The sequence below is a fragment of the Aquarana catesbeiana genome, linkage group LG05 (assembly GCF_042186555.1).
Source record: "Aquarana catesbeiana isolate 2022-GZ linkage group LG05, ASM4218655v1, whole genome shotgun sequence".
In the NCBI taxonomy this organism is placed as follows: domain Eukaryota; kingdom Metazoa; phylum Chordata; class Amphibia; order Anura; family Ranidae; genus Aquarana; species Aquarana catesbeiana.
In genome coordinates this window covers 438454559-438481503 of record NC_133328.1, presented here as the reverse complement: position 1 = coordinate 438481503, position 26945 = coordinate 438454559, and the positions used below count along the sequence as shown (strand labels likewise).

The window sequence follows — 26945 nt, the reverse complement described above, 5'->3', positions numbered from 1 at the left end:
ATTGGTCAGCCGAAGCACCATGCAAAAAGCTCCTGACTGGTTTTCCTTTTCACGGGGATTGGCTATTTTGGGATGACTTGGACAAATACATCCAAAAGATATCAAGTGGGAAAAGTACTCTTTTGCCAGTTAAGAGAAGGAATAAATGCCATTCATTTAAGCGGACTCTTTCTCCTGTGCCAGGGGCATCCACCTCTAGGCAGTGGCGACGGCCCGTCATAGTCTAGACGAAAACTTCAGGGTCAGGCCCAGGCACAAAAGAAGTCCTGGGGGTGGAAACCTGCAAAAAAAATTCTAAAGCCTCATTATGAAAGGGCGCCCCCGCTCACCAGGGTGGGGGGAAGACTTCTGCAGTTTTCAGAAGTCTGGCAAGTGGAAATTCAGGACAGATGGGTCATCTCCACGGTAACTCTAGGGTACAAGCTGGAATTCCAGGAGTTTCCACCGTCTCATTTTCTGAGGTCAAACATTCCCAAAGATCCTGGGAAAAGGCAATCTGTTTCGGGCGCTAGACTGATTACTGGTTTAGGGGGTGATCATACAAATCCCCACAGAAGAGCGGTTCCCTATGCCCAGTTCCATTCGAAACTGTTGCAAAACAGTGTCCTGTCTGCTTGGAACAAAATGGTTCAGGCTTTAGACTTGGCAATGCGGCTGTCCTCAAGGGTGTCCCAAAGCCTCCGTTGGTGGTTGGTAACCTAGAATCTGCTGAAAGGATAATCCTTCAGACCTGTTATCTGGAAGTTGGTAACGACAGATGCCAGCCTTTCAGGTTGGGGAGCAGTGCTAGAAAAGACAACTGTCCAGGGACAGTGGTCAAGAACCGAAAGGACCTTGCCCATCAACATCCTAGAGTTTCGGGCAGTGAGTCTGGCCCTGAAGGCCTGGACATTCAGGTTACGGGGTTGTCCTGTCAGGATCCAATCAGACAATGCCACAGCTGTGGCTTACATCAATCATGAAGGGGGCACCAAGAGTCTCGCAGCACAGAAGGAGGTGAATCATATCCTAACTTGGGCAGAAAGGAATGTTCCGTGCCTATCAGCAGTTTTCATTCCGGGAGTAGAGAATTGGCAGGCGGACTTCTTGAGCCGCCAGCAGTTGTTCCCGGGGGAATGGTCTCTTCACCCTGACATTTTTCGGGCTGTTTGCCAGAAATGGGGGACTCCGGACCTAGATCTTCTGGCGTCCAGGTTCAACATGAAGTTGGTCAACTTTGTGTCCAGGACAAGGGATCCACTTGCATGTGGAGCAGATGCGTTAGTGACCTTCTGGGATCAGTTCTCACTGATTTTTGCATTCCCCCCTATTCATTTGTTGCCACGACTTGTTTTCAGGATCAAGCTGGAAAGAAAGCCGGTAATTCTGGTAGCCCCAGCAAGGCTCAGAAGGTCCTGGTATGCAGAAATCGTTAAGATGGCGGTGGAGGATCCATGGTCCCTTCCACTTGGGCCAGACCAACTCTCACAGGGGCCAATATTCCATCCTACCTTACAAACTCTAAATTTAATGGCTTGGCTATTGAAATCCACATTCTGAAGAAACGTGGGCTATCCGGGTAAGTTATCTCTACCTTGATTAATGCAAGTAAGCCAGCTTCCAGAACTATATATTATAGAGTCTGGAGGGCCTAAATTTCATGGTGTGAGTCAAAGGGTTGGCACCCTCGGAAGTACAGCATAGGCAGAATTCTTGCCTTTCTTCAGTTAGGGGTAGAGATGAAGCTGGCCTTGAGTACTATTAAGGGCCATGTCTCAGCTTTATCGGTCTTATTTCAAAGACCGCTTGCTTTGCATTCTTTGGTCCGGGTTTTTATGCAAGGGGTGATGCAGCTTAATCCGCCAGTCAGATCTACTTTGAACCCTTGGGACTTGAACTTAGTTTTGTCAGTGTTACAAAAACAGCCATTTGAACGGCATATTCCCTTAGTCCTTCTGACAAGGAAGTTAGTGTTCTTGGTTGCTATTTTCTCAGCAATGAGGTTTTCGGAATTGGTTGCTCTTTCTTGGAAAAGAGCCATATTTGGTGAATCACGAGGCCAGGGTCATGTTGCGCCCTCGTCCAAGTTTTCTGCCTAATGTGGTTTCAGGTTTTCACCTGAACCAGGATATTGTCCTGCCATCGTTTTTTCCAAAACCACGTTCTAGGGAAGAGATGTCACTACATTGTCTTGATGTGGTGAGAGCGGTCACAGACTATTTAAAGACGACTGCTCAGATCCGGAAGACTGATGTCTTATTTGTGCTGCCAGAAGGACCTAGGAAAGGACAGGCAGCATCGAAATTCACTGTCACTAAGTGGTTTCGGCAGGTTATAATTCAGGCTTATGGTTTAAAAGGTAAGATTCCACCTTTTCAAGTCAAAGCGCACTCGACCAGAGCAGTTAATGCTTCCTGGGCAGTGCATCACCAGGCCTCCATGGCTCAGATCTGTAAGGCCGCAACTTGGTCTTCAGTACATACATTCACCAGGTTTTATCAGGTGGATGTAAGAAGGCATGAGGATATCGCCTTTGGATGCAGTGTGCTGCAGGCAGCAGTATAGGTCCTCAAGTCTGGGGGTACCCTACGGGTTGTGTCTCCCTCCCCTCAAATAGCATTGCTATGGGATGTCCCATATAGTTAATAACTATGGCTCTGTGTCCCGTGATGTACAATAAAGAAAATAGGATTTTTATAACAGCTTACCTGTAAAATCCTTTTTGTGGATTACATCACAGAACACAGAGGTCCCTCCCCTCTTTCTGGGGTTTAGGTATATTGCTTTGCTACAAAAACTGAGGTACTCCTGGTAGGAGGAGGGGAGTGAACTTCCTGTATTGGGTATGCCAGTGTCCATCACCTGAAGGTGCCTGTATACCCATATACTGTAGTTAATAACTATGGCTCTGTGTCCCGTGATGTACTCCAAGAAAAGGATTTTACAGGTAAGCGGTTATAAAAATCCTATTTTTTACATTACATTACTGCCACTATATATCTTTTTTGATGATCTGTATACCACAATTACATGATAAACTGCAGAGTTTCTCCAGTGCTGAGGGTTCAGGTGGGTGGAGATTTTCCCTGCAGCCTGCATACTGTACATGCCCACATGTGTGATGTCAATATCATGTGACCTGGCTATCTCTAAGAACAAGTAACTTTTCTCTCCAGCATAAAAGACACAAATGAGCATGTGCAGGTTGGTTATTGCCTGTGTGTTAGCTGGCCTTCCCAAGCTAGACATTGCAGGAGAGGGAGATTCTGTGCAACAAGGATAAAATGTCCTTTACACAATACAGAGGTTTAACCCCTTAAGTTCCACAGTGAGTATAACAAGCATGCTATGTTGCATATACAGACAGATTTTACTGTTGTGGGTTTAGTAGCACTTTAACCGCTTGGCATCCGCGCTATAGCCGAATGACGGCTACAGCGCGGACCTACATTCCGGGAGGACGTCATATGACGTCCTCCCCTGTGCACGCTCCCTGCGCGCGCCCTGCAGGGTGCGCGCCGGGCGCGTTGTGATCACCGAGTCACTGAGACTCGGCTGATCACCGATCTGTGTAAGGGGCCGGTCCCGGCCCCTTACCATGTGATCAGCTGTCAGCCAATGACAGCTGATCACATGATATAAACAAAAGATCGGTAATCGTTTTTTTTTTTTACTCACGCTGACAGCGCGAGTAGAAAAAAAAGCCGATCACCGGATCGGATGTGAGGGACATCGGTCCCCAAGTGGAAGAGGCACATCTGCCTCATCAGTGCCCAATAAAAGTGCCACCTAATAGTGCCCACAGTGCCACCTAATAGTGCCCACAGTGCCACCTAACAGTGCCCACAGTGCCACCTAACAGTGCCCACAGTGCCACCTAACAGTGCCCACAAGTACCACCTATCAGTGCCCACAAGTACCACCTATCAATGCCCACCTGTAGTGCCAATCAGTGCCACCTGCCAGTGCTGCCCATCACTGCCACCCATCAGTGCCCATCACTGCTGCCTATCAGTGCCCATCACTGCCGCCTCATCAGCGTACATCAATGAAGGAGAAAAATTACCCGTTTAAAATTTTTTAAAACAAAATATAAAAAAATAAACTTTTTTTTAAAAAAAAATTCAGTTTTTTACATTTTTTTAATAAAAAGTAAAAACCGCAGAGGTGATCAAATACCACCAAAAGAAAGCTCTATTTGTGGTGAAAAAATGATAAAAATTTCATTTGGGTACAGTGTTGTATGACCACGCAATTGTCATTCAAAGTGCGTCAGCGCCGAAAGCTGAAAATTGGTCTGGATAGGAGGGGGGTTTAAGTGCCCGGTAAGCAAGTGGTTAAGCCTCTCTTTAAGGTGAGCAACTCTAATTGTGTTGCTCAGTTTGAGCCCAATAATATTTTAACAACATCAAAAAACAACTCATCAGGACAAAGAATAGCTGAATAGTTTTGTCATATAATAAGAGGGTGCCAAAAGCAAAATCCATTACATTATTACATTTACTGGCCTGCCAAGAACTGTTGCATTCAAATTTATGAGAGCTGGTGATAAGTTAATGAAGACCCATCATAAGAGAAACATGAAGTCTTCCGTTTCGTCTAAAAATGTTAATTTGTGGTCATGCTATATTTTATTCTTTAGTTCTTGAATCTTTGCATAACTGTCCTTTTCAAACACACAGGTAAGGACTTCTGACTCTCCTTGTTTTCTTTTAAGTGAGAGATTTATAAAATTGTCAGAAGATCAGCATAACAGCCAGGGAATTAGAATTGTCAGAACTAGGTCAGTAATGTGTTTTTTTTTTTTTTTTTTTGAGCAGCCTACACCAATATGTCCACCAGTAAAGAAGAATGTCAACTATTGATCACCACTAGCCCCCAAGCTAGTGCCTTACTTTAATTTGCATAATAAGGTTTTTGTTGGGAGGTTTTTTTAAAGTGATAATAAACCCTTACATAAGCCCACTGGCATGATTAACCTCAGCTGATACACAGTGATTAATTAAATCCTTCTACACCAGCTGTACCTGTATCTGCATCCCTTTCTTCTCTACAGCTTTTCAAAGTTCACAGATCAGATTCTATTTCCCAGCTTCAAGAAGGCAGAGGGAGGGGATCTGATGTCAACCACTGCATAGTACAGAGCAGAGAGCGGAGTGTAGACTGACACCTGAGTGGAGGGAAAGAACACACCCCCACTACACAACCTCCCTTGGAAACATACACATTCAAGGCTGTCGGTCACCTGCTGTGTGCTAGAGGTTACTTTTCTTAGATGCTCTATTTTGGACCCTCCACATAGAAAAATCCAAGGTAGCTTTCTTTGTTTATGAGGGGGTTGGGAAGCCATGTTTGTCATAATTAACTCTGTGCTGTGCAGGCAGGACTTTGTTATCAATTGTAACTATATATAAACATGGATTGTCCTGGTCAAAGGTGGAGGACAGACCTGGGAAAGGGTCACTCTAACATTGTTCAAAAAACCTCGCAGTCAGCGGTGACACCTCCATCTGAGAAACATCAAAAAGGTAAGAAACAGGCATGCTGTGTGAATGGGAAAATGTGACATACATATACTGTAGGGGGTTTTCTCAAAAATGACTGCAAAAGTGGAAATATGCTTTAAAGTTACAGTCAGACAATCGTAGTATTGGGCCTGAGGACGTGTCCTTTTACTTGCAACATACTTGAGCTAGAGTTCACTTTTCAGTTTAGGTATATTCCCTTGCTAGAAGATCAATGACTGCTTTTTTATGAAACAAGGTTCTTAAAGTGATTGTAAAGTCAAAAGATTGTTTATCTAAATGCATTCTATGCATTAGGATAAAAAGCCTTCTGTGTGCAGCAGCCCTCCTCTTACCTGAGCCCATTCTAGATCAGGCGATGTTGCACAAGACACTTGGGTTGGGACTCCCCTCCTCATTGGCTGAGACAGCAGCGTGGCACCATTGGCTCTGGCTGCTGTCAATCAAAGTCAGTCAGCCAATAAAAAGAGAAGGGGGCGAGGGGTCAGGCCACGGCTCTGTGTCTGAATGGACACGGGAGCTGTGGCTCGGCTCGGGTGACCCCTTAGCAAGCTGCTTGCTGTGAGGGCTCTCAACAGGAGGGAGGGGCCAGGAGCACCAAAGAGGGACCCGAGAAGAGGAGGATCCAGGCTGCTCTGTAAGTATAACATGTTTGTTATTTTTATCTAAAAAAAAAACAAAAAAAAAACGAGACTTTACAATCACTTTAAAGCTGAAATTAATTAATGCAGACTTGTAAGCTCATTGACAGGTCCACTTTAAGATAGGGACAAAGTAATTTAACTGAACCATTGAGAGCTACCTCAAGGGGCTAATTTACAAATCCTTTTAATTCATGCAAAAATAGAAGTAAACTTTTAAAAATGTGAAAGTGTTCTAAAAAATTACTTTATGGTAACAAATGTAATATAATAACTCAGAATATGTGCTTCCCATAATTAAGCGTAGAAAGAGATTAAAGCTACTTTTACTATTACTATGCTATTACTAAACCCAGTAATATGAAAATAGTTCCTCTGCCCCCCCCCCACACACACAGTGTCCACAGCTTATAAATCTTCTTTTTAAATTAAAATACTGCCACTATTTACCTTTTTTGCTAAACTGTCTACCACAGTCACATGATAAACTGCAGTTTGTCCAGTGCTGACTTTTCAGGTAGGAGGAGATTTCCACTACAGCCTGTATACACGCCCACATGTGTGATGCCAATATCATGTGACACTTCAACTGAAACAGGAAATGTTCTCACCAGCAATAGAGACTAAACTGCGCATTTGCAGGACGGCTACCTTCACTGTATTATATGACCTTGCCAGTATACACAGTGCAGAAGAAAAGGATCTGTCCATATAGTGTCAAAGAGCCTTTTTACACAATGCAGAGGATTAACCCCTTAAATTCCACAGTGAGTATAACAAGCATGCTATTCTGCATATACAGACAGAATTTACTGTTGTGGGTTTAGTAACACTTTAAAATCACAAAAGCAGTGTGTTATAGCAATACTCTTCTCTGGCCCTGTTCCCCACATGCAAGAGGGCTATTCTCTAAACCAGCACCAGTCATCTTTTGATTGAATGACACCCAACGTTTTCCAATACATTTCATGAGAGTCCAGCCTTTCATAGATATACACCCCTGGGCATGCATCATCATGTTTGCAGTACTCCTGGATCGATTGGCACACCTCACTTCCTGAGCTCCACTTTGTCCAAGAGTAAGGACAGCCCTCCACTGCCGCTGCCAGAGAAGGAGAGGGGGAAGACTGTAATCATATTTCCATCCTGAAGGCTGAGGATTTAAGGTATGTATTACTTAATTATATTAAAAAAAAAATATGTGGGGGATTGCAGGGATAGTGGGCATACAAAACCCAAGCAAAACCCTAGGATTTAAGTGTTTGTATTTCAGTGACTCACAGAGAAATTCACAATTGTTTTCAGTGCTGCAATGCAGATACCCAAATATTCCGCTTTGCACTGGTGCTAAAAACTGAACTTATTGGGAGGGCAGGAGGCGGAGCCTAGCGGAGCAGACATGCATTGTTAGAGCTCCACACTGCTGAGGAGAGAAGAGAAGGACAAAGCGGAGCCTGCAGGCTCAAAAGGTATCCATTTGAACCTTTTTGCCCCTGGGAACAAACTGAGAAAGTTTGGGCAGGAAATATGGTACTGGGAGGAAACCATGGTAGAAATAAAAATCACCTCACAAAGAGCTCACTGGCACTCACTGCAGCTGAAGCAGCTCCAGTCACCTCACAAGATACAGCATCAGGGCGCTCTCACAGACAGAAAATGTCACAGCAAGACTCTCCATTTGAGTCAGATACAGAACAAATCCTCTCACAAACTTCTCCACAAGCCTCCTCAGTATCCCCAGTAATATTATTACAATTTGAAAAGATGCTTCATAAGGCTTTAAAACAAACCTCAGACCAAATAACAAAAAGCCTAACCAAAGAAATAAGAGAGCTGGGAAACCGCACCGCAGCTTTAGAAATAAAAATGGATGAAATTGAAATTACAACCCAAGAAAATAAAACAGAATTGGAACAATTAAAAAAAGAGAATTTAATACTTCAAACTAAGCTCGAAGATTACGAAAATAGAGCCAGACGTTCAAACGTACGCATAAGGGGAATACCTGAAACTGTGACAGACCTGCAATCTACTATTACTGCTCTATTACAAGAACTAAAGCCAGATATCCCTATTGAACATTTAGAACTGGACAGAGTACACAGAGCCCTCACAGCCAAAAAGAAAGATGGACCCCCACGTGATATAATCACAAAATTTCATTATTACAGAACGAAAGAACAAATACTAATTGCTGCAAGAGAAAAAAAGGAACTTAATTTTCAAGGACACAATTATCAAATTTTTGCTGACCTATCCCAACTTACTATTACTAAAAGACGATCCATGAAACCCCAACTAATGGAACTGCAACGCCACAACATTATGTATCAATGGAGCTTCCCCTTTTCAGTCAGATTTAACTACCAAGGTACAATTTACAGAAGCAGATCAGCAGATGAACTACAACAAACCCTTTTAAAATTAAATCTGACAGAACCCACAAGCAGCAACACTCCCACACGCAGAAGAATGGCATCATCTTCACCTTCAGGCAGCACCCAGAAAATTTCAGAACAAAATGGGAATCACCATTCTCACAAAAGAGGCCGTTATGCCACATCATCCATGGACCAAGAAGATTCAATGGACTGACATCCTAATTCCTGATATCTCTTCATTTATTATACTAAGAGATGGTTCTCTATAAAAAACCTATATTTATAACTGAATGTAACTGCATTCTGATAGTCACACACTGTGTGGGATCATGTTACATTCCAGTTATATTTCTTATTACTTCTGATTCATATAGCCTTAGAATATATAAGTGAAATAAGGAAATTCTTGTTCAGTTATATATTATCAGGTAATAACAATAGATTTATTACTTTTTAGGACAAATATGTTCAATAATCCAGAAGTAATGGAAGCTTTTTCTTTCTTTTCTTAAAACAAATATATTATTACCTAACTAGTTCCTAGAATTATGTTTTTGTTTATTCTAATCTGAAGCAATACAACCTCAATTTTATGAGTTAACATATCTAAACAGTTACGTATGAATAAAATATGTAATTGTTTACTCTAAAAGGGTTAAAATCCCAAAATAATTCAAACTATCTTCATCAATACCAAAGTTATTAACAGTACCTTTCTAACTGAATTATTTAGCCTAGGGCAAGACTAACCATATACAACCACCCTGGAATAAATAATTTCAACAAAAACTATATTCTGCACTCCAATTAAGGAAACATCATTTTGATGTCTTTTGACATAGCACTTCTCTCCTGTAAGCGGAAGATCCGTGTACCCCCATTAGCCCTCCTCATTCTCCCAACCATATTATGTGGGAGTGTGACGAAGGCACTTATTCCCCTGAGAGAGATATTTATTCTCTTTCACGGGTAAATTGTGATTACTTGCAAAAAATAATTTATACAATGTATCATATAATCTCGTATGTTTTTTGTTTACTCTTTACTCCAGAATTCACTGGTTTCTTTTCTATCTATTCATCTCTTCAGTCCACACAGGTTGATCTGCGCAGTCAGCTCTACATAACAAAAAGTAAGTCAAAACTATTTGATCTATTGCCATGGCACCACTGAATATACTTTCCCTGAATGTTCAGGGAATAAATGTCCCTCAAAAAAGGACCAAAGCCTTCCGTACTTTCCATAACAAGAAGGCTCACATAGTATGCCTCCAAGAAACACACTTCACCAAAGATTCTACTCCAAAATATATTTCTCCTTTTTATCAACAAATTTACACGGCTTCTGCCTGTACCAAGCAAAGGGGAACTCTAATTGCATTTCACCGATCCACACCATTCACCTTATCATCAGAAATTAAAGACCCAGAAGGTAGATACCTGATACTCATGGGTTATATAATGGATACAGCAATCACGGTGATTTCCTACTACGCTCCTAACAAACAACCTACACCATTCCTCTCACATATATTACAAGTGATTAATACACACAAAATAGGAACAGTGATAATGTGTGAGGATTCGAACCAGGTCCTCCTCCCATTTCTAGATAAATCACCTTTTACACCATCCAAAATAACCTCTAGATTACCTTTTTCTCAACTTCTTTCCAAATACAATCCGGTAGATTCATGGAGAGAAAGTAACCCAATGAAAAAGAAATTCACTTATTTCTCGCACCCTCATCAAACCTTCACCAGAATAGATCATATTTTTCTAACAATAGGAATGATACCAGAAATTATTGCATCAGATATAATTCCGATTCCGTGGTCTGACCATAATGCGGTATACACTACTATAGCCTCAGCCATACCAAAAGCGCATGACCCAACGTGGTACTTACCGGACATAATGCTCAAACACCCACTACATCAGATGGCCATTGAACAAGCTTTAAAGGAATACATATCAATTAATAATACAACAGACATCTCCCCAATAACACTGTGGGAAGCTCATAAGCCTGTCTTGCGTGGTACAATACAAAGACAAATGGCACTATTTAAACGGGAACGCAAAAATCTAGCAAAAAAACTAGAACTCAATTTTAATGCAGCCTACATATCATTCCAAGATAATCTATCTCAGAGTACAAAATCTCATCTGGAAAAATCTAGATTGGAATACGATCTATTTCTCACGGAGTCAGTTGATAAATCCCTCAAACGCTCCAAACACAATTTCTACATGAATACAAACAAACCAGGTACATATTTGGCTCGGGCATTAAATTCAACTAACAAATCTTTCAAACCAATACGTTTGAAATTATCAAAAAATGTTTACACTTGTAATCCAGTTAAAATAGTCCATAAATTTCACTCACATCTCGCAACTTTATACAAGACAAACAATGAATTTAATCCTACAGAGGCTGAATCCTTCTTCTCAAAAATAACCTTACCTGAGTTATCTCAAAATCAAAAAAGCAGTTTGGATGAGCCTATAACTATAGATGAAGTTGCTAACGCCATAAAAGACCTAAAACTTAATAAAAGACCAGGCCCAGACGGCTACTCGGCTTTATACTATAAAACATTCTCAGAAATACTCTCTCCCATTCTCACTGAAACTTTTAACAAACTTCTAGATGGACATTCTTTTCGGCAAGAAACACTAATGGCAATTGTTTGTATGATCCCAAAACCCCTTTCTGATGATACTTCCTGTGTGAATTATCGGCCTATCTCTCTGTTAAACCTCGATATTAAATTATTAGCAAAAATAATAGCAAAACGCCTCAATAGCATTATAGGAAAATTAATACATAGAGATCAAGTAGGCTTCATGCCAAATAGACAGGCAGGCGATAATATACGCAGGGCAGTGTTATTGGCACATATTGCTAAAAAACGGAAAATCCCTTTATGTTTTCTATCTCTCGATATTAAGAGGGCATTTGACACAGTATCCTGGCAATATATGCAATATTCATTACAAAAATGGGGTTTTGGACCCCACTTTTTAACATGGATCAAAGCATTATATAATAAACCCAAAGCCTATATAAAATATGCTGGATACAAATCTGAAGCCTTTAATATCGAAAGAGGTACCCGACAGGGTTGCCCATTATCTCCCTTATTATTTGCCCTTATACTCGAACCCATGGCCCAATACATCAGAACAAACCAAACTATAACTGGCATTGAAGTAGGAGGTATTACACACAAATTATGTATATTTGCAGACGATATATTACTTTTTCTATCATCACCACAGGTCTCTGGTCCTAACTTAATACCAGCTCTTGATGGGTTTGCAGCCCTATCCGGCCTTATGATTAATCCTAAGAAATGCCTAGTGCTTAATATTTCACTCACAAACATGGAATTGATCCCGGCTAGGGCTGCACTCCCATTCACATGGGCAGAAAAATCAATCCCATATCTTGGAATTCATTTAACAGCATCTCATTCTGACTTATTCTCAACCAATTATCCTCCTGTATTAAGACAGATCACAAATCTAATAAAACAATGGTCGCAACTTCCTTTATCCTGGATAGGGAAGATTAATGCAATCAAAATGACTATTCTACCCAAATTGCTTTATCTATTCAGAGTCCTCCCTATTCCAATTCCTTCCTATTTTTTGAGAATAGTACAAAAAAGAGCAACTTCGTTTATATGGGGCTCTTCTAAACCACGTATACCTATACACACACTACATCTTCCCAAAAATAAAGGAGGCCTAGGATACCCTAATTTTACTAACTACTACAGAGCAGCACATTTGGCCAGTCTGTCCAAATATCATGCAAAACAGGAAATCCCATTATGGGTATTTATAGAGGCTTCAGAAAATGACCCTCTATTAATATCAAATGTATTATGGCTTGATCCTAAAGACCGCTTTAAAATTCATAATCCCATAACTAAACACTTCTTATCTCTCTGGGATAAACTAAAAACCAAATATCAGTTACAATCTCCACACAATCCTCTCCTTTCTTTTATCAGAAATCCGGCCTTTTATCCGGCATGGATCTACCCAAATTCTTTTAAAGCTTGGACAACATCAGGCATTCAGACACTAAATGACTTCATAGCATCTAAATCATTCCTTTCATTCCCATCGCTTAGAGAAAAATATGATCTACCAAACTCTGAGATATTTAGATATCTCCAAATCAAAAATTTCTATACACCATTCCTAAAGGGGGATACACCATTATCCCAATTATCCATTTTTGAATCAATCTGTACAAAAGATCCATTTGCTAAAGGTACAATTTCATCACTTTATAATCAATTATATGGAGTAGCAAATCTTAATAGACCCTTTTACGTTCAGAGGTGGGAGGAGGACCTGGGACGAACTTTAGAAGACACGGACTGGTCTAACATATGGCTCACATCTAAGTCATCTTCACCCAACATCTTAGCACTGGAGACAAATTATAAAGTCCTAACTCGCTGGTACCTTGTACCCGCTAGAGTGGCAAAATATTCACCTAATACCTCAGCTCTTTGTTTTCGAGGATGCCCAGAAATAGGCACATATTTACACATATGGTGGACGTGCCCAGTAATCCAAACCTTCTGGAAGGAAGTCTTCGTGATTGCATCTAAAATATTTAAAAAAATAATACAACCAGATCCATATTTAACTTTACTTAATCTAAAACCGGAATGGTTAACACTCTCTCAATTCAAACTTATGATCCAACTAATAACGGCTGCAAAACAAACAGTGGCCAAGGCATGGAAATCTCCTACATTGGTACTAGCAGAAACAATTCACAGAATGAATAATACAATGTCCCATGCTAAGATGGTAGCCATCGATCAAAATCAAATTCCAAAATTTGAAAAACTTTGGCATCCTTGGATAAAACAACAGTTCCTGTCAAACTTCAATGACTCTGTCCTGTTGCCATGGTAACAGATTAAATGACTTACAGAGACACCCATTCTAAGGCTTCAAAGAGAACTAAAAAGAATAATAAACTGACGAGCGGGACAACCTTGTGGACCATACCTCTACCTTTCAACCCTTTTTCTTCTTTCTCTTTCCTTTTCTCCACCTTACGATTAAAGCTCATTATCAGAATTTATTTGACCTATATACACTCTACTTGTAAACAATATGTATAGTAGGTATAAATCATTTAAATACCTACAAAAGTAACTAAGGAAATGATATATATCTTTAATTTAGGTTTACGTGAACCCAATGTTTAATATTTGAAATTTCATGATATTTACCTATATAAACCCTACTGTAAAACAATGAGCTTACTTTATAGATCCTTGTAAACTTACTTTATGTATCTTTATAACATTGTATACTCAATAAACTTCTTTTGACAAGGAAAACTAAACTTATTATTTTTTCCTCATTTTAGTTTTATCATGGTGAAACTGTGTTTTAGTATGTTATTTTTTTTTTTTTCTATAAATAAGACATAGCATGGGAAGCAACAGTGTAGAACCACTTCCTTCCAAGGCCACATTTTGATACTGTCTCCACTGTCCACTGGCATTTTTCATCAATCCTCAGTTTCTGCATATTAACAGAGGTGTCCTAAAGATATGCTCAGAGCAGCCAGTCATATTTCTCTTTTTATTCCACCGCAGAATAGAAGATCAAAATAGAAGCATCTAATTGGCTGCTATGATCAGCACAGACAGTTATTCCTTAGGACCTTTAATAAAGTAGGCCCACGCTGTCAATGTGAGCTTTCTGTTAGCTTAGTAGAGAATTGCAGATATACTCATGGAAACAAGTAAAAGTAACATTTCCACTGGGCACGTTAGACATATCAATATCTCCTACAACCATAATAGGATGGGTAATGAACACTATTTACATGCATCACAATCTCACTAACTTACAAACTCAATTTCACAAAAATGTGTAAAGAATTATATACACACCTATATATACAATTTGTATGTGAACTCAAAATTTGCATCAAGCTCTTGTCTATCACCACCATCTGTTTCTTATCTCATTCATCTTACCAGTGTGTCAGTTTTCAGCAACCTCATTAACATTTATTCATGCTGCAGAAACACTTCTCTTTCATTCTTTTAAACTGATAATGCTTTATAAAAAGGAAGACATCTCTGAAAATGTAAAAGCATGAATTGATTTGCTAGTTATTATGGATAAATTGATGAAATGGGACTGTGCTTAAAGTATAACTAAAGGTAAAACTTTATTTTTTTTTTACTTTTGAATAGAATGGAGAAGTATTGGAACAGTCAGGTTTTTATTTCTATCTGTGCCCCCATTAGGGAGAGTCACCATATTTGTCCCATTTACGGTTATCCCCAAAATTGAACATTAAAATAAATGTCAAAGACAAAGGATTTCCTTACTTCGGAGAGATTTCCTCTTCATTGCTGTTTTGGTTATGGGACAGAACATGAAGGGAAATCTCCCCAATGGGACACAGAGGACACAAAAAAAACTAACAGGGGTTATAACCCTCTCTTACTTTATTCAAAATGAAAAATGTTTTGCCTTTAGTTCTACTTTAAAAAAAAAAAAAAACCCTGTCAGTAGGGTTGCCACCTCATCCCTTTGATCCCGAACTTATATATAAATTACACAGGTTCTGCCACTGGTTAAAGTGGTAATTAAACTCACTTAGTACCTTATCGGCATTAAATTAGCCTCATAACCTGTGTAATACATGTGTGTTTGGGTTGTCAGTTAAAGTGACGCAGTGCCGTATCGCAAAAAGTGCTCTGGTCATTGAGCAGCCAAATCTTCCGGGGCTGAAGTGGTTAAACCCCTTTCGGGGGGTAGTGCAAGCTTATCTCATTTCTTGAGACCCTAACAAGCCGGAAAAGTATAAATACCCCCCAAATTACCCCTTTTTGGAAAGTAGACATAACAAGGTATTTAGTAAGAGGCATGGTGAGTTTTTGAAGTTGTAATTTTTTTCCCACAATTCTTTGCAAAATCAAGATTTTTTTTTTCTTCACAAAATTGTTATATTAGCAGATTATTTCTCACACACAGCATATGCATACCACAGATTACACCCCAAAAAAACATTCTACTACTCCTGAGTATGGTGATACCACATGTGTGAGACTTTTACACAGCATGGCCACATACAGAGGTCCAACGTGCAGGGAGCACCATCAAGCGTTCTAGGAGTATAAATTACACATATCATTTTTTAACTACCTTTAACAACTACCATTAATCATTACACATATAATTTCTTAACTACCTCTTACACTTTTGAAGGCCCTGGAGCACCAGGACAATGGAAACACCCCAAAAATGTTTTTGGAAAATGTGGAAAGAAAATGAAAACGCATTTTTTTTTTTTTTTTTAACACAAAGTTGTCCTTTTATACATTATTTCTAACACATAGCATGTACATACCAAAAATTACACCCCAGAATAGATTCTCCTACTCCTCCTGAGTATGGATGGGTATGGCTGAGTATAGCTGGGTATGGCTGGGTATTGCTGGGTATGGCTGAGTATGGCTGGATGGATGAGTATTGCTGAGTATGGATGGCTGAGCATGGATGGATGGATGAGTATTGCTGAGATGGCTGAGGATGGATGGATGAGGCTGCAATGGGCACAGAGCAGCCCTGTGGGCATTACAGATCCAGCCCACATCGCTGCTGTACCCGATCTCTCCCCTCTCCGCTCACACTGTACTGATCGGTATAGAGAGGGGAGAGAGGAACCGGACATGACGACAGTTTGTTTACAAGTGATCGCTTCGTCTTTTGACAGAGCAATCACGTGGTAAACGTCCACTGTCAGCGGGAATTTACCGTAATCTGTAATGCGTCGGGTCCGTAGGTGCCTTAGCATGGCATTGAGGATAGCTTGCATTAATTGCGATATGGGGGCTGCTCACCGCTGGGCTCACGTCCAAACTGGCGTGCGTTCCACTCGTGCTGAGAGAGAAACTAGAAGCTGTGATCCAGAACTGGCGTGACTAGGAATGTAGATTTGCTCTATTAGTATTGAATAAACACGTATGTGTAAAGTAGTAGGCACTTCTGCCAGGAATCACAGCACAAGTCTTCCTACAAACAAGGGAGGAGGGAATAAAACTGGGATGTGTAATTCCAAGACCTACCAACACAATGCCTGTGTCAGAAATCAAACAATACAGAGTTTCCGAATTATGGGCATCCTATGTGGGATTATCAATCCTAAAGGTTCTTTCACACGTGCATTCAATCTGTCTGTTTTTCATCATTTGTTGACAGATGAAAAACAGACAGCAATGCATTCCTATGGGCAAACAGATGTAAATCGGTGATCAAGTCTCCATTTTTGTTCCGTTTAAAAAATGGATGCAGGGCTTAATGAATGTAAATGGACAAATGAACGATTTTTGCATCCGTTTTTGCATTGGTTGTTAAGGAGTCGGCTTCCTAACAACGATGAGTCATCCCCGCTGACAGATAAATGTAAACAAAAAACATGAAAATAAAAAAAAAAATACAAAAATGTGTGAGGTCCCCATCAATCTATACCAGACCTTTATCCAAGCATGCAACCTGGCAGGCCAGGAAAATAGGGGGATGGGTGTGCGGCCCCCCCATCCTGAAACATACCAGGCCACCTGTCCTTGATATGGGGGGGGAACCCCCAAAGCACCTTGTCCCCATGTTGATGAGGACAAGGGGCCCTTCCCAAACAACCCTGGCCCGGTGGTTGTAGGGGAGCAGGGGGTAGCTACTCATTCCCAAACAAAAGTGTAAATAAAAAAAGTGTAAATAAACATAGAACACAGTTATTTTATTCAATTTATTAAAAAAACGACCCACACAAAAAATAAAAACCAGCCTGCTACAACATTTTTTTGTAAGTTGCCCACAATACACACCAGGCCTGAAGGGCCTGGTGTGTATTGTGGGCAACTTACACTTTTTTTTATTTTCAGCTCTTTTGTTTACATTCTGCTGTCAGCGGGGGTCAGGAAGCCAGCAGGTGCTGGCTCCTTAACAACCAATTACTAATCCATGGTGTTGACAGCAGGGATGAGTCACTGGTTGTCAATAGCCTGCACCCACCGGCATCCTAACAACCAATGCAAAAACAGGTCCAAAAACAGATCCAAAAACGGACCATTTATCCACTTACATCTGTTTAGGTCCGCTTCCTGATGGACACAGATATAATTGGATGATCATCATCCATTTACATGTATTTGCCCCTTTTTCATTCATCAAAAGATGAATGAAAAATGAACAGATGGAATGGTAGCACCAGGCACCAAGGGCATATGTCCTGGAGTCCCCAATGCTTTGGTCACCAGCCACTGCAACCGTCAGCATCTCTCCTGCAAGTTGCCTGTCAGAGTTATAGAATTTGTAGCTGGGAAAAGCTGCCCCATGACTCCTCGTCAGCTATGACATGTCCCTAGATGAGGGGGGAAGACTTCCTGGCATTCTGCCACACAGTGCTTGAGGTCTGTAGCTTCAGGAATGGAGGAGGAATATTACTGGGGGACACAATGACATGAGGGGTTTTTTTTTCTAGGTGGCTTTTAGCGCAGGGGAGTTATGTATTGTGCATTAAGGGTAGTTTCTACATTTTTGTTTGGGGTGAATGTTGGTTTGCAGAGGAAATTTGTGCTTGGGAAGTTGGGTGCATGCAGATTAATGCTGGATTATTTTAAGGGGAGGAGGGCTTTTTTGATAAGAGGGGAAAGTGGGTGAGAATATTGCCTGTAAGGGGAATTTGCACTATGTACATTAGATACCCCTAAATCCTGCACTCTCTTTGTTTTTCACTTATGATCCCTACACTCCGTGTATTATATACCCCTGACCCCTGTGCTCAGCAGATTACACACTCCTGCCCCCTGCATATGGTGTTTTAAGTACTTTAGACTGTTGCACTCTATGTGTTATGTATTCATGAACCCTGCACACTGTGTGTTACCTACTCCTGATCCCTTCACTCTGTGCATTACATAATCTTGATTGTTGCACCCTTTGCATTGCATAGCGTGACCTCTGCACTATGTGCCCTACAGAATCTTGCACCATATACTGGACATTACATTGTAGATTACATACTTCTGACTAAGGTGGTCATTGTCTCAATCGGGACAGTCCCTGACTAGTTTAATGAAGTTCTTCTTTAAGGGAGGATCAGACAAAGTACCATTTCTTTTGACTATTTTCAGTGTGGACAAAATTTTATGTAATATAGAAGCTTTTTATTTTTTTAAAATTATCGTGCTGAGGTTTACAAGTCTGTTAGACTCTTGTTTGTGGCACAGCAAACAAAGCATATTAAATGAGTACAAGGAGGCTTGGGTTTTATTTAACCATTCCCCTTTAAGCCCCTTTCACTGTTAATGTAATTTGCCCACACCTACCATTAGCCACAGTGCACTATGCATGCCGCATTGTTGCTCTCCTTTGGGTGTCTTAAGGTGTCCTGGTCTTTTACAAACCTACCAAGCTACTGAACAATCCCAAAAAGTTTTAATCTGTCCACATGTACTCTTGGACTGTGTCCAGCAAAAGGACCAAAATTCTATTAAATCTTCTTGAGGTCACTAGAGAAAACACTTTAGTACAATGCATGAAGTGAGAGTGTCATATATAGGATACTGGGTGACCTTCATAAATGTCACCAATTCCAATGTCTATTGGGGGTACAGGGTATCCTAAAGAATAAGCAGGCCCTAAGAAAAAAAATGCACTTATGCAGGTAAAGGGTGTAATGTCAAGCTCCGACAGACTCTCAAGATAGCAGTTTGCCTGCACCTCCAATACAGGCAGGCAGTTGCTTGAAAGAAGGTAGATCAATGAATTATGAGGACACTCACCAGTGCCCTAACAGTTCACAGAGAACTACAAACCATCGGCCGCAATGACTGATGGTGCTTGTAGTATTGCACGGAAGCCATGTTTTAAAATTGTGACATCAGGTGTGGGGAAAAGATCTCTCACTTGCAGTCACGGAGAGGGGGGTGTCAGAGGGAGAGGGGTGCATGCTGAACATGTTACACCCTAAATAGTCAATAAAGTACATTGAATTTAGAGCGAGGACCCAAGACTATGTCAAATCAACACAGAAGAGACAGCCATATCACCTGAAAGTCCAGGATGTTTATATAGAAGAAAAGATTCCACCAACAACCCTACACTGAAAGAATGCCCAGGATTCTTCCCCAGCCAGACTGGCTGGTGTCCATTGTTAGAAGATCTTGAAACCAGCAGGACAAGGCTGGCCTGGTCTTTGGTATCAAAAAAATCAGTCTGTTTAGAGACCGAAACTAATTGTTCCATGACAGAATGTAGCATTGCAGATTCCTTGAAAGAAACTAGGCAGACAGAACTGCCTTGAAGGAAGAGAGGTGTCAGATCCAAGACCCTCAAGAAGAAGCAGAAAGTAATATGACTCCATGACTGGAGACACAAACCGAGAAGGAGAGTCTCTGAAGTTTTTCTTGGGGAAGAAAAATTGTGGCAAATGTCTAGGACCCACCCCAGATATTCCAAGCAACAGTCCAGAGACCGCAATCACTTTTGAAGGTTCAAGATTTAACTAAACCTCTCCAACATCTGGACATTCTGAGGCACACTATCTTTCAGAGCCCTCGCCAACTGTTCCCCCAAGAGAGGGTCATCCAGGTAGCCCATAATCAGGATATCTCGAGCGTGTAAGAGGAACACTGGAACAAGCAGTTTGGTGAACAGCCAAGGTTCAGAGGACAGCCCAAACGGAAGGGCCAAAAAGTCCCTTGAGGCACACAGAGATCACAGAAGACAAGGGGCACTCTTTACATCTGGAAGAAAAGAGATCTCCAAATACAGAAAAGCTTCTTCACGGTAAGAGCTGTGAAAATGTGGAATAGACTCCCTCAAGAGGTGATTCTGGCTAGCTCAGTAAATTGTTTTAAGAAAGGCCTGAAATTCTTTCTTAGATAAACACAATATAACTGGATACTAATATTTATAGGTAAAATTGATCCAGGGAACATCCGATTGCCTCTTGGAGGATCAGGGAAGGATTTTTTTCCCCTGCTGAACCAAATTGAATCTTGCTTTATTGGAGGTTTTTTGCCTTTCTCATGATCAACTGGGGGTATAGGATTGTATATATTTTTTTCCCTTCTATTGGTTGAATTGGATGGACTTGTGTCTTTTTTCAACCAGACTAACTATGCAACTATTCAGAGAGGCAATAATTGATCTCACTGATTCTGTTGAGATTTTTTAAAACAATTTTAAGCATTTATGGCTTTGAGGTTCAGAATTGGGCAAATGCCCCCTTTGGGTTTGGGAATAGCAAATAGGTTGAAGTAAAACCTCTAAAAGCACTCCTCAGAGAGTGGGGCAATGAACCCTTGATCCAAGAGAACAGAGAGCACAAGATGGAGATGGGTCAGGCACCGAGTAAATACTGGAAGATTGAGAAATTGAGAAAGCAAGGAGGAGACATGGAAAAAACTCAAATTTGTTACACTGAGTAAACACCTCTTGTACCCAAGCATTGAGAATGCAAGACTTCCAAGCATCTGCAAAAGGCCAGTATATGTCATCCCACTCTGGAAAGTGGGAGTGCAGCTTCATGCCAAGGAGGGCTTGTCAGTGGATTTGGCAGACTTGGAATGCCTTGTCTAGTGGGTAGAATGAAGCCAAGTTTGGGAGGTCTTGATGCGGAAGTTGAGAGCGTAGGTAAGCAAAAAGGATACTTCTGAGAAGGAGTGGAGGACTTGCAAGTCAGCTCCTCGGGCCTCTTCAACTGAGCAGGGTGGGTATTTTTATCCCCAGTAGCATCCTTGATGTCAGCATCCAACACAGATCCAAAGAGACATTGCCCCTTGAAGACCATGCAAAATAAATGCTTTTTGTAAGTGAGGTCCAGAGACCTGTGCAAGTGCACTGACAGAAAGACCTATTTGAGGCAGTAAGAGAAAAGTATCCAGCAAGTGGAAAGCTTGTAAATACAAAAACATTTGGTCAATGCATTCAGTGATCTGTGACTCGATTTCAGAATCAGTCTCAATACACTTAAGGAATTTGACACAGTCATACAAGGTCTGGCATAACAGAACTAGAACCAGAACTGGGTGCAAGGTGGTACCCGCCAAAGAGAACATGGCCCTAGAAAGGGCTTAAAGTCTCTTATCGTTGGAGTACTTGTATGAAAGGTAAGGTAAGGTTAGAGTTTCCACAGCTAGAGGCTCAGAAATAGCCAAGGCTGAAAACACAGATCAGGCACTGAAGCTGCAGGGAAAGGTGCATTTGTGGCTTCTGCCATCAGGGTCAACGATAAGCTGGGCAATCTGCAAAATAAAGTCATGCATGACTGTGATAAAAACTCCCTTCAACAGGGGAGTAAACCAAGCAATTCCTGATGGAGCCAGAAGGGATTCTTAAGAGGGGACACTAATAGATAACATGAATCCTTGCTACATGTGTTAGCACTTCCAAGGATCATACAGCAGGCAGACCCTGACCTGTTAGTGGACAGCAATACCCAGAAGAGTTGGACTGTCCCTCTGTATTTAAAATGAAACCTGTTGCACCCATAAGTGTGGTTAGCAATGGACTGGCTCGAGGTAGGAGGTTAGGCCTGGAGCACTCAAGGAACCCAGGCAGCTGGTACCTAGCAGATAATGCTCAAGAGTGGAGGGTCAAGTGACCAGAGGTTACCAAATGTTATTGCAGGTGGGCAGTAGGAAAAAAAATCTAGGGAAAATGTTCCATGTGGCTTTCATAGCAAGAGCAGCAACAGGAAGATGTTTCCTTGACTTTGTCTTATGGGAAAGAGGCCATAGAGTGCCCACATGCCACTTCATTCAGAGAGGTGACATCATTGCTCAGCCCCATAGCCTCTTCTAAAGCAAGCTGGCAGGAGTTTTAAAATAGTAGCCAATCAACTAACAGGAATAAGGGAGCTCCTGCTGCCTGGCCAGAATAGCCCACTCACAAGAAGTGACTCCCTAGAGATGGAACAAGTGCAAAATAAATGCTAACAACTCTAAACCTGGAAAGTTCTCAACAGTTTACTTAGCCTGAAGCACTCAAGGGTGTTCAATGCCTGAGGGTCACTTCCAGGCTCACCCCTCAATGCCCGATCCAGCAGGGTCCAGTCACAGTAAGATCAAAAGTCGAGACTGAGTACAACTTTGTCAGGCATTGGTGAGAAAGTGAGAGACCCTCTATAGCTACCTGTTGTAACTGAAAATAAAAAAGTTGCTAAAAAATAGGTACAGTGTTAAGTCAGTGGAGCTGAGAAAAGATGTCCTTCCTCATAGGACACTAGCAAAAAAGCAGACATGCTGGTAAGTAGGAGGAGTTGTCCTGGAGGTGGCCTACAATTTGTGTTTACCAGTTTCCAATCCTCCTGTAGGCAAAAGTTTAGACTGTGAAAAGAAGGGAGTGGGGGAAGGGGCAAACCCAATAGAGGTGGGTTTTAAAAGGGGTTACTCTGTGCAACAATGTAGTCAATGATCTTAGTTATTAAAATAATTCAGTTTTATTCAATCAACTTAACATATAAAATCGCATCTGAAATTCAATACTGTAAAAGGACACAACTACAATATATATGCGGCCGCTGGTAACAAGACAAACGGGACAAACATTACAAAAGACAACATATAAAGCTGCCCAATCAGGGCGTATTGCATTATGCCTCGGTGACCATTGAGAACCGTCAATTAGCCAAATAATGGTGTATAGTAACCCCTAGGTTAAATATTCTATGTCATTTGGATTTTTAATTTATGGTCATACGTGGCATAATGCAATTAAGGGTGGAGGGTGTTGTGTAGGGGAGGCACCTGTGATGAACCTGGGTAACAAAATGCTATTCCTATTCACATCTGTTGGATTGGGGTTTAGATTTGAATAAGACTCCAAAATCAAGTGAAGAGGGGTAACGACAATTCCTCCTGTAAGTGAATAGTGGCTGAGTAGCAATTAGTAAGTCATTAGTCAATCCTTATCCGAAGTATACAGGTTCCTGATTCAGACAAATATCAAGCAGAAAGTAGGATCATAGGTATTCAGTCAGCACTTATTAGTGGATGTAATTAGAGACGGTTACGCTATGTAGTGTGGTATTGCAACTTGCGTTTTGCCGTGGTTCACTGACGTAGCTTCATCTTGGACGTCCAAGATGAAGCTACGTCAGTGAACCACGGCGAAACGTGTTGACGTCACAACGCTGCCCAGTCTATGCGTTACGGGCATAGAGGAGAGTGTACGGCAGCTAATCGTAGCAGGGACTTTTCGATCGCAGTGGGCTCCAAGAGCGGCAGATACCAGACGGACATCACACTGATTTAGGAACTCTTCAGTACTGGGATTACCGCAGCCGAAGCTTCTGAGGAGCCACCATACCAGCACTGACGGTCTTGCCCAGCAGCCACCTAAAGGACTCCCAATGTGGGACAGGGGATGCACTGACATCTAAGCTTAGAGGATCACACCGCCCAGGAGTTTTGCAACTATGATGTAGATGGTAACGTACAGCCACTTCAATATGATTGAGTGTTATAGTAACTCTATTTGCAAGTTGCAATATCACACTGCATAGCGTAACCGTCTCTAATTACATCCACTAGTAAGTGCTGACTGAATACCTATGATCCTACTTTCTGCTTGATATTTGTCTGAATCAGGAACCTGTATACTTCGGATAAGGATTGACTAATGACATACTAATTGCTACTCAGCCACTATTCACTTACAGGAGGAATTGTCGTTACCCCTCTTCACTTGATTTTGGAGTCTTATTCAAATCTAAATCCCAATCCAACAGATGTGAATAGGAATAGCATTTTGTTACCCAGGTTCATCACAGGTGCCTCCCCTACACAACACCCTCCACCCTTAATTGCATTATGCCACGTATGACCGTAAATTAAAAATCCAAATGACATAGAATATTTAACCTAGGGGTTACTATACACCATTATTTGGCTAATTGACGGTTCTCAATGGTCACCGAGGCATAATGCAATACGCCCTGATTGGGCAGCTTTATATGTTGTCTTTTGTAATGTTTGTCCCGTTTGTCTTGTTACCAGCGGCCGCATATATATTGTAGTTGTGTCCTTTTACAGTATTGAATTTCAGATGCGATTTTATATGTTAAGTTGATTGAATAAAACTGAATTATTTTAATAACTAAGATCATTGACTACATTGTTGCACAGAGTAAGCCCTTTTAAAACCCACCTCTATTGTCCTCCCTTCTTTTCATAGTGATCAATATGGTTACAGCAACAATACCCTAACGGGTTAAGCACAACGTACGGGTATTCGCGAATATCGTGACCCAGTACAGGTGATACTCACGTTCTCCTTGTTCCCTATCCCCCCAACCCTTTCCCCCTTTCCAACCTTTTTGATGCAAAAGTTTAGACTGGTTTAACACTTCCTGTGTTCCTCAAAGGTTACTTGATTTACCTAAAGTGTATATCTTTCACTGTAAGGGCTTTGCACTTTTACTAAAAGCTGACACCTGCAATTAAAAGTATGGCTAATTTAGGAGATCTCAAAAGCTGTAGACATGTTGGATTTATTTGTTAGATATAACAAAAAAAAGCTGTAATCATTTTTCAGTATGAAATGGTCTCCAGGCAGATGAATGAAACTTGTTTTGAACCTCAGTTTTTCAATATGATAGGATTCACAGCAAAGCCCAAACAAAAAAGTAATACAATTAAAGTATACCTAGCCAAAACGTGTTCAAAGTTCACTTTTGGACCAGAAATACAAAGTAAATTAAGATGAAATCTCTCCAAAATGAATAGTTTTATTTTCTTAGACTGATGCCACCAAAGCAGGTGTCCTCATTGGAAGATTTCCTATCAGCTCCTGCATGGGTGATACCAGTAAGATATTGGATTGCCCATCACTTTTTGTCCCAATGGTCATCCGTTCAAATATAGAGGGTAAATTTTGCTAGTGTGGCCAAAGGCAGTAATACAGACCTGAGAGAGGTTTTGGCTCAAGATACACATTAATGTATTAACTAACTTTTTTCTATTTTTATGGAAGTAAAAAATCACTTTACAGCATAAAACTAGGGTGTTATATTACTATATATTTATTTCCAGAATTTAAATTATTTTGATTGCAAATTAAGTACTTTTCCAAATAGGAAAAGGTCATGTAATAACTGTAGCCTTGTTATGTATCATCACTACATAGACTTAAGTCTTACCTGCTTGGACTCTTATCCTTTTCTGCACTGTACCTATTGGAAAGACAGTAAATTTACACAGATAGGTGCCAGTGTCTTCTTCTGACGCATTTTCCAAAGTTAAAGAAAAGTCTGATGATGAATTTTCAACAAATGTAATTTTACCCTTGTAATTTTCTGAAATATATGTTCCATAAGTCTTATGAGTAGAAACAATTAGTTCCCAGGATGATCCATTCCATTTCTGCCAGGAAGCCTGAATTAAAGTCTCATTGCTAGTATATATGCAGTCCAAAGTTATTCTCTTTCTGAGTAATACTTTCGTATCCACAAATTCTTCAAGAAGAACATCTAAAAATAAAAGCAATATTATGTTTGAAATTATACAGCGACAGCACCCAATAATGGATTTAGTTTGTGTATTGCAGTCCACTATGCTCAGTGAATACAGATATTACATCAAACATGACATTTAACTGTAATTAATAACTAAGTTTAAATTTACATGTGCGTATTTCTTACTTTTAACTTGCAGTAGAATCAATCCAGCAAAAAACAGCATCTTCTTAAGCATGAGCTCTTTACATTTGCAAGAAAGTGAAAATAGTTTTTCTGTCTTGAAAGGCTGCAAGATCATTTCCTCTATCTAGTTTCCAAAATTAGTATTGAGATCAGCATGGAAAGGATGGTGTCTTTTTACTACTGTGCCCTTTGTTGCAAATTGCTATAGCAGTCTACAAGTATCTAGCAGATATATTCAACATTTTTACGTAAATGGGTCTTTGTTTAACACAAGATCTATAGCCAACCAGCTAAAGCCACAGTTATTACACTATATTGCATATACATATGGACTGTTTACATGACAAAATATTTGCAATTCTGTTCGGCCATCTTTGTGATTTCAACATCCTTGTAGCACGGTTTCACCTGGATAGAGCCAGCACTTTCTGATCTGCAGCTTTCTATGTCACCTGCCTGCCCATTTGACTATAACAGGACATCACAACTGAGAGTTCCTCCCTGTACTTTTCTCCCCCACTGCAAGTCTGCTAAAACATTTGCCTTTCCTGAAAATAGTTGAGGTTGGCAGTATTATGCAATTCAATTGAGGCTACAGTACCTCACAAGAGTGAATACGCCCCTCCCATTTTTGTAAATATTTTATTATATCGTTTTATGTGACAACACTGAAGAAATTATACTTTGTTACAAGTAGCGAGTGT

General features: G+C 40.7%; 1 protein-coding gene across 2 annotated transcripts in view; it reads right to left on the bottom strand.

The window, feature by feature from the left end:
- Nucleotides 1–26361, bottom strand: part of LOC141145026 (CD226 antigen-like) — a 157626-nt gene extending 131265 nt beyond the window's left edge. For both annotated transcript variants that reach the window (XM_073631269.1, XM_073631270.1), the window contains exons 1-2: nucleotides 26242–26361; nucleotides 25741–26070 (exon numbers count right to left, since the gene is read on the bottom strand). In XM_073631269.1, the coding sequence (XP_073487370.1) occupies nucleotides 25741–26070; nucleotides 26242–26356 (445 nt within the window). In that variant the 5' untranslated portion in view covers nucleotides 26357–26361. The remainder of the gene's footprint in view (nucleotides 1–25740; nucleotides 26071–26241) is intronic.
- Between the last annotated feature and the right edge of the window lie 584 nt (nucleotides 26362–26945).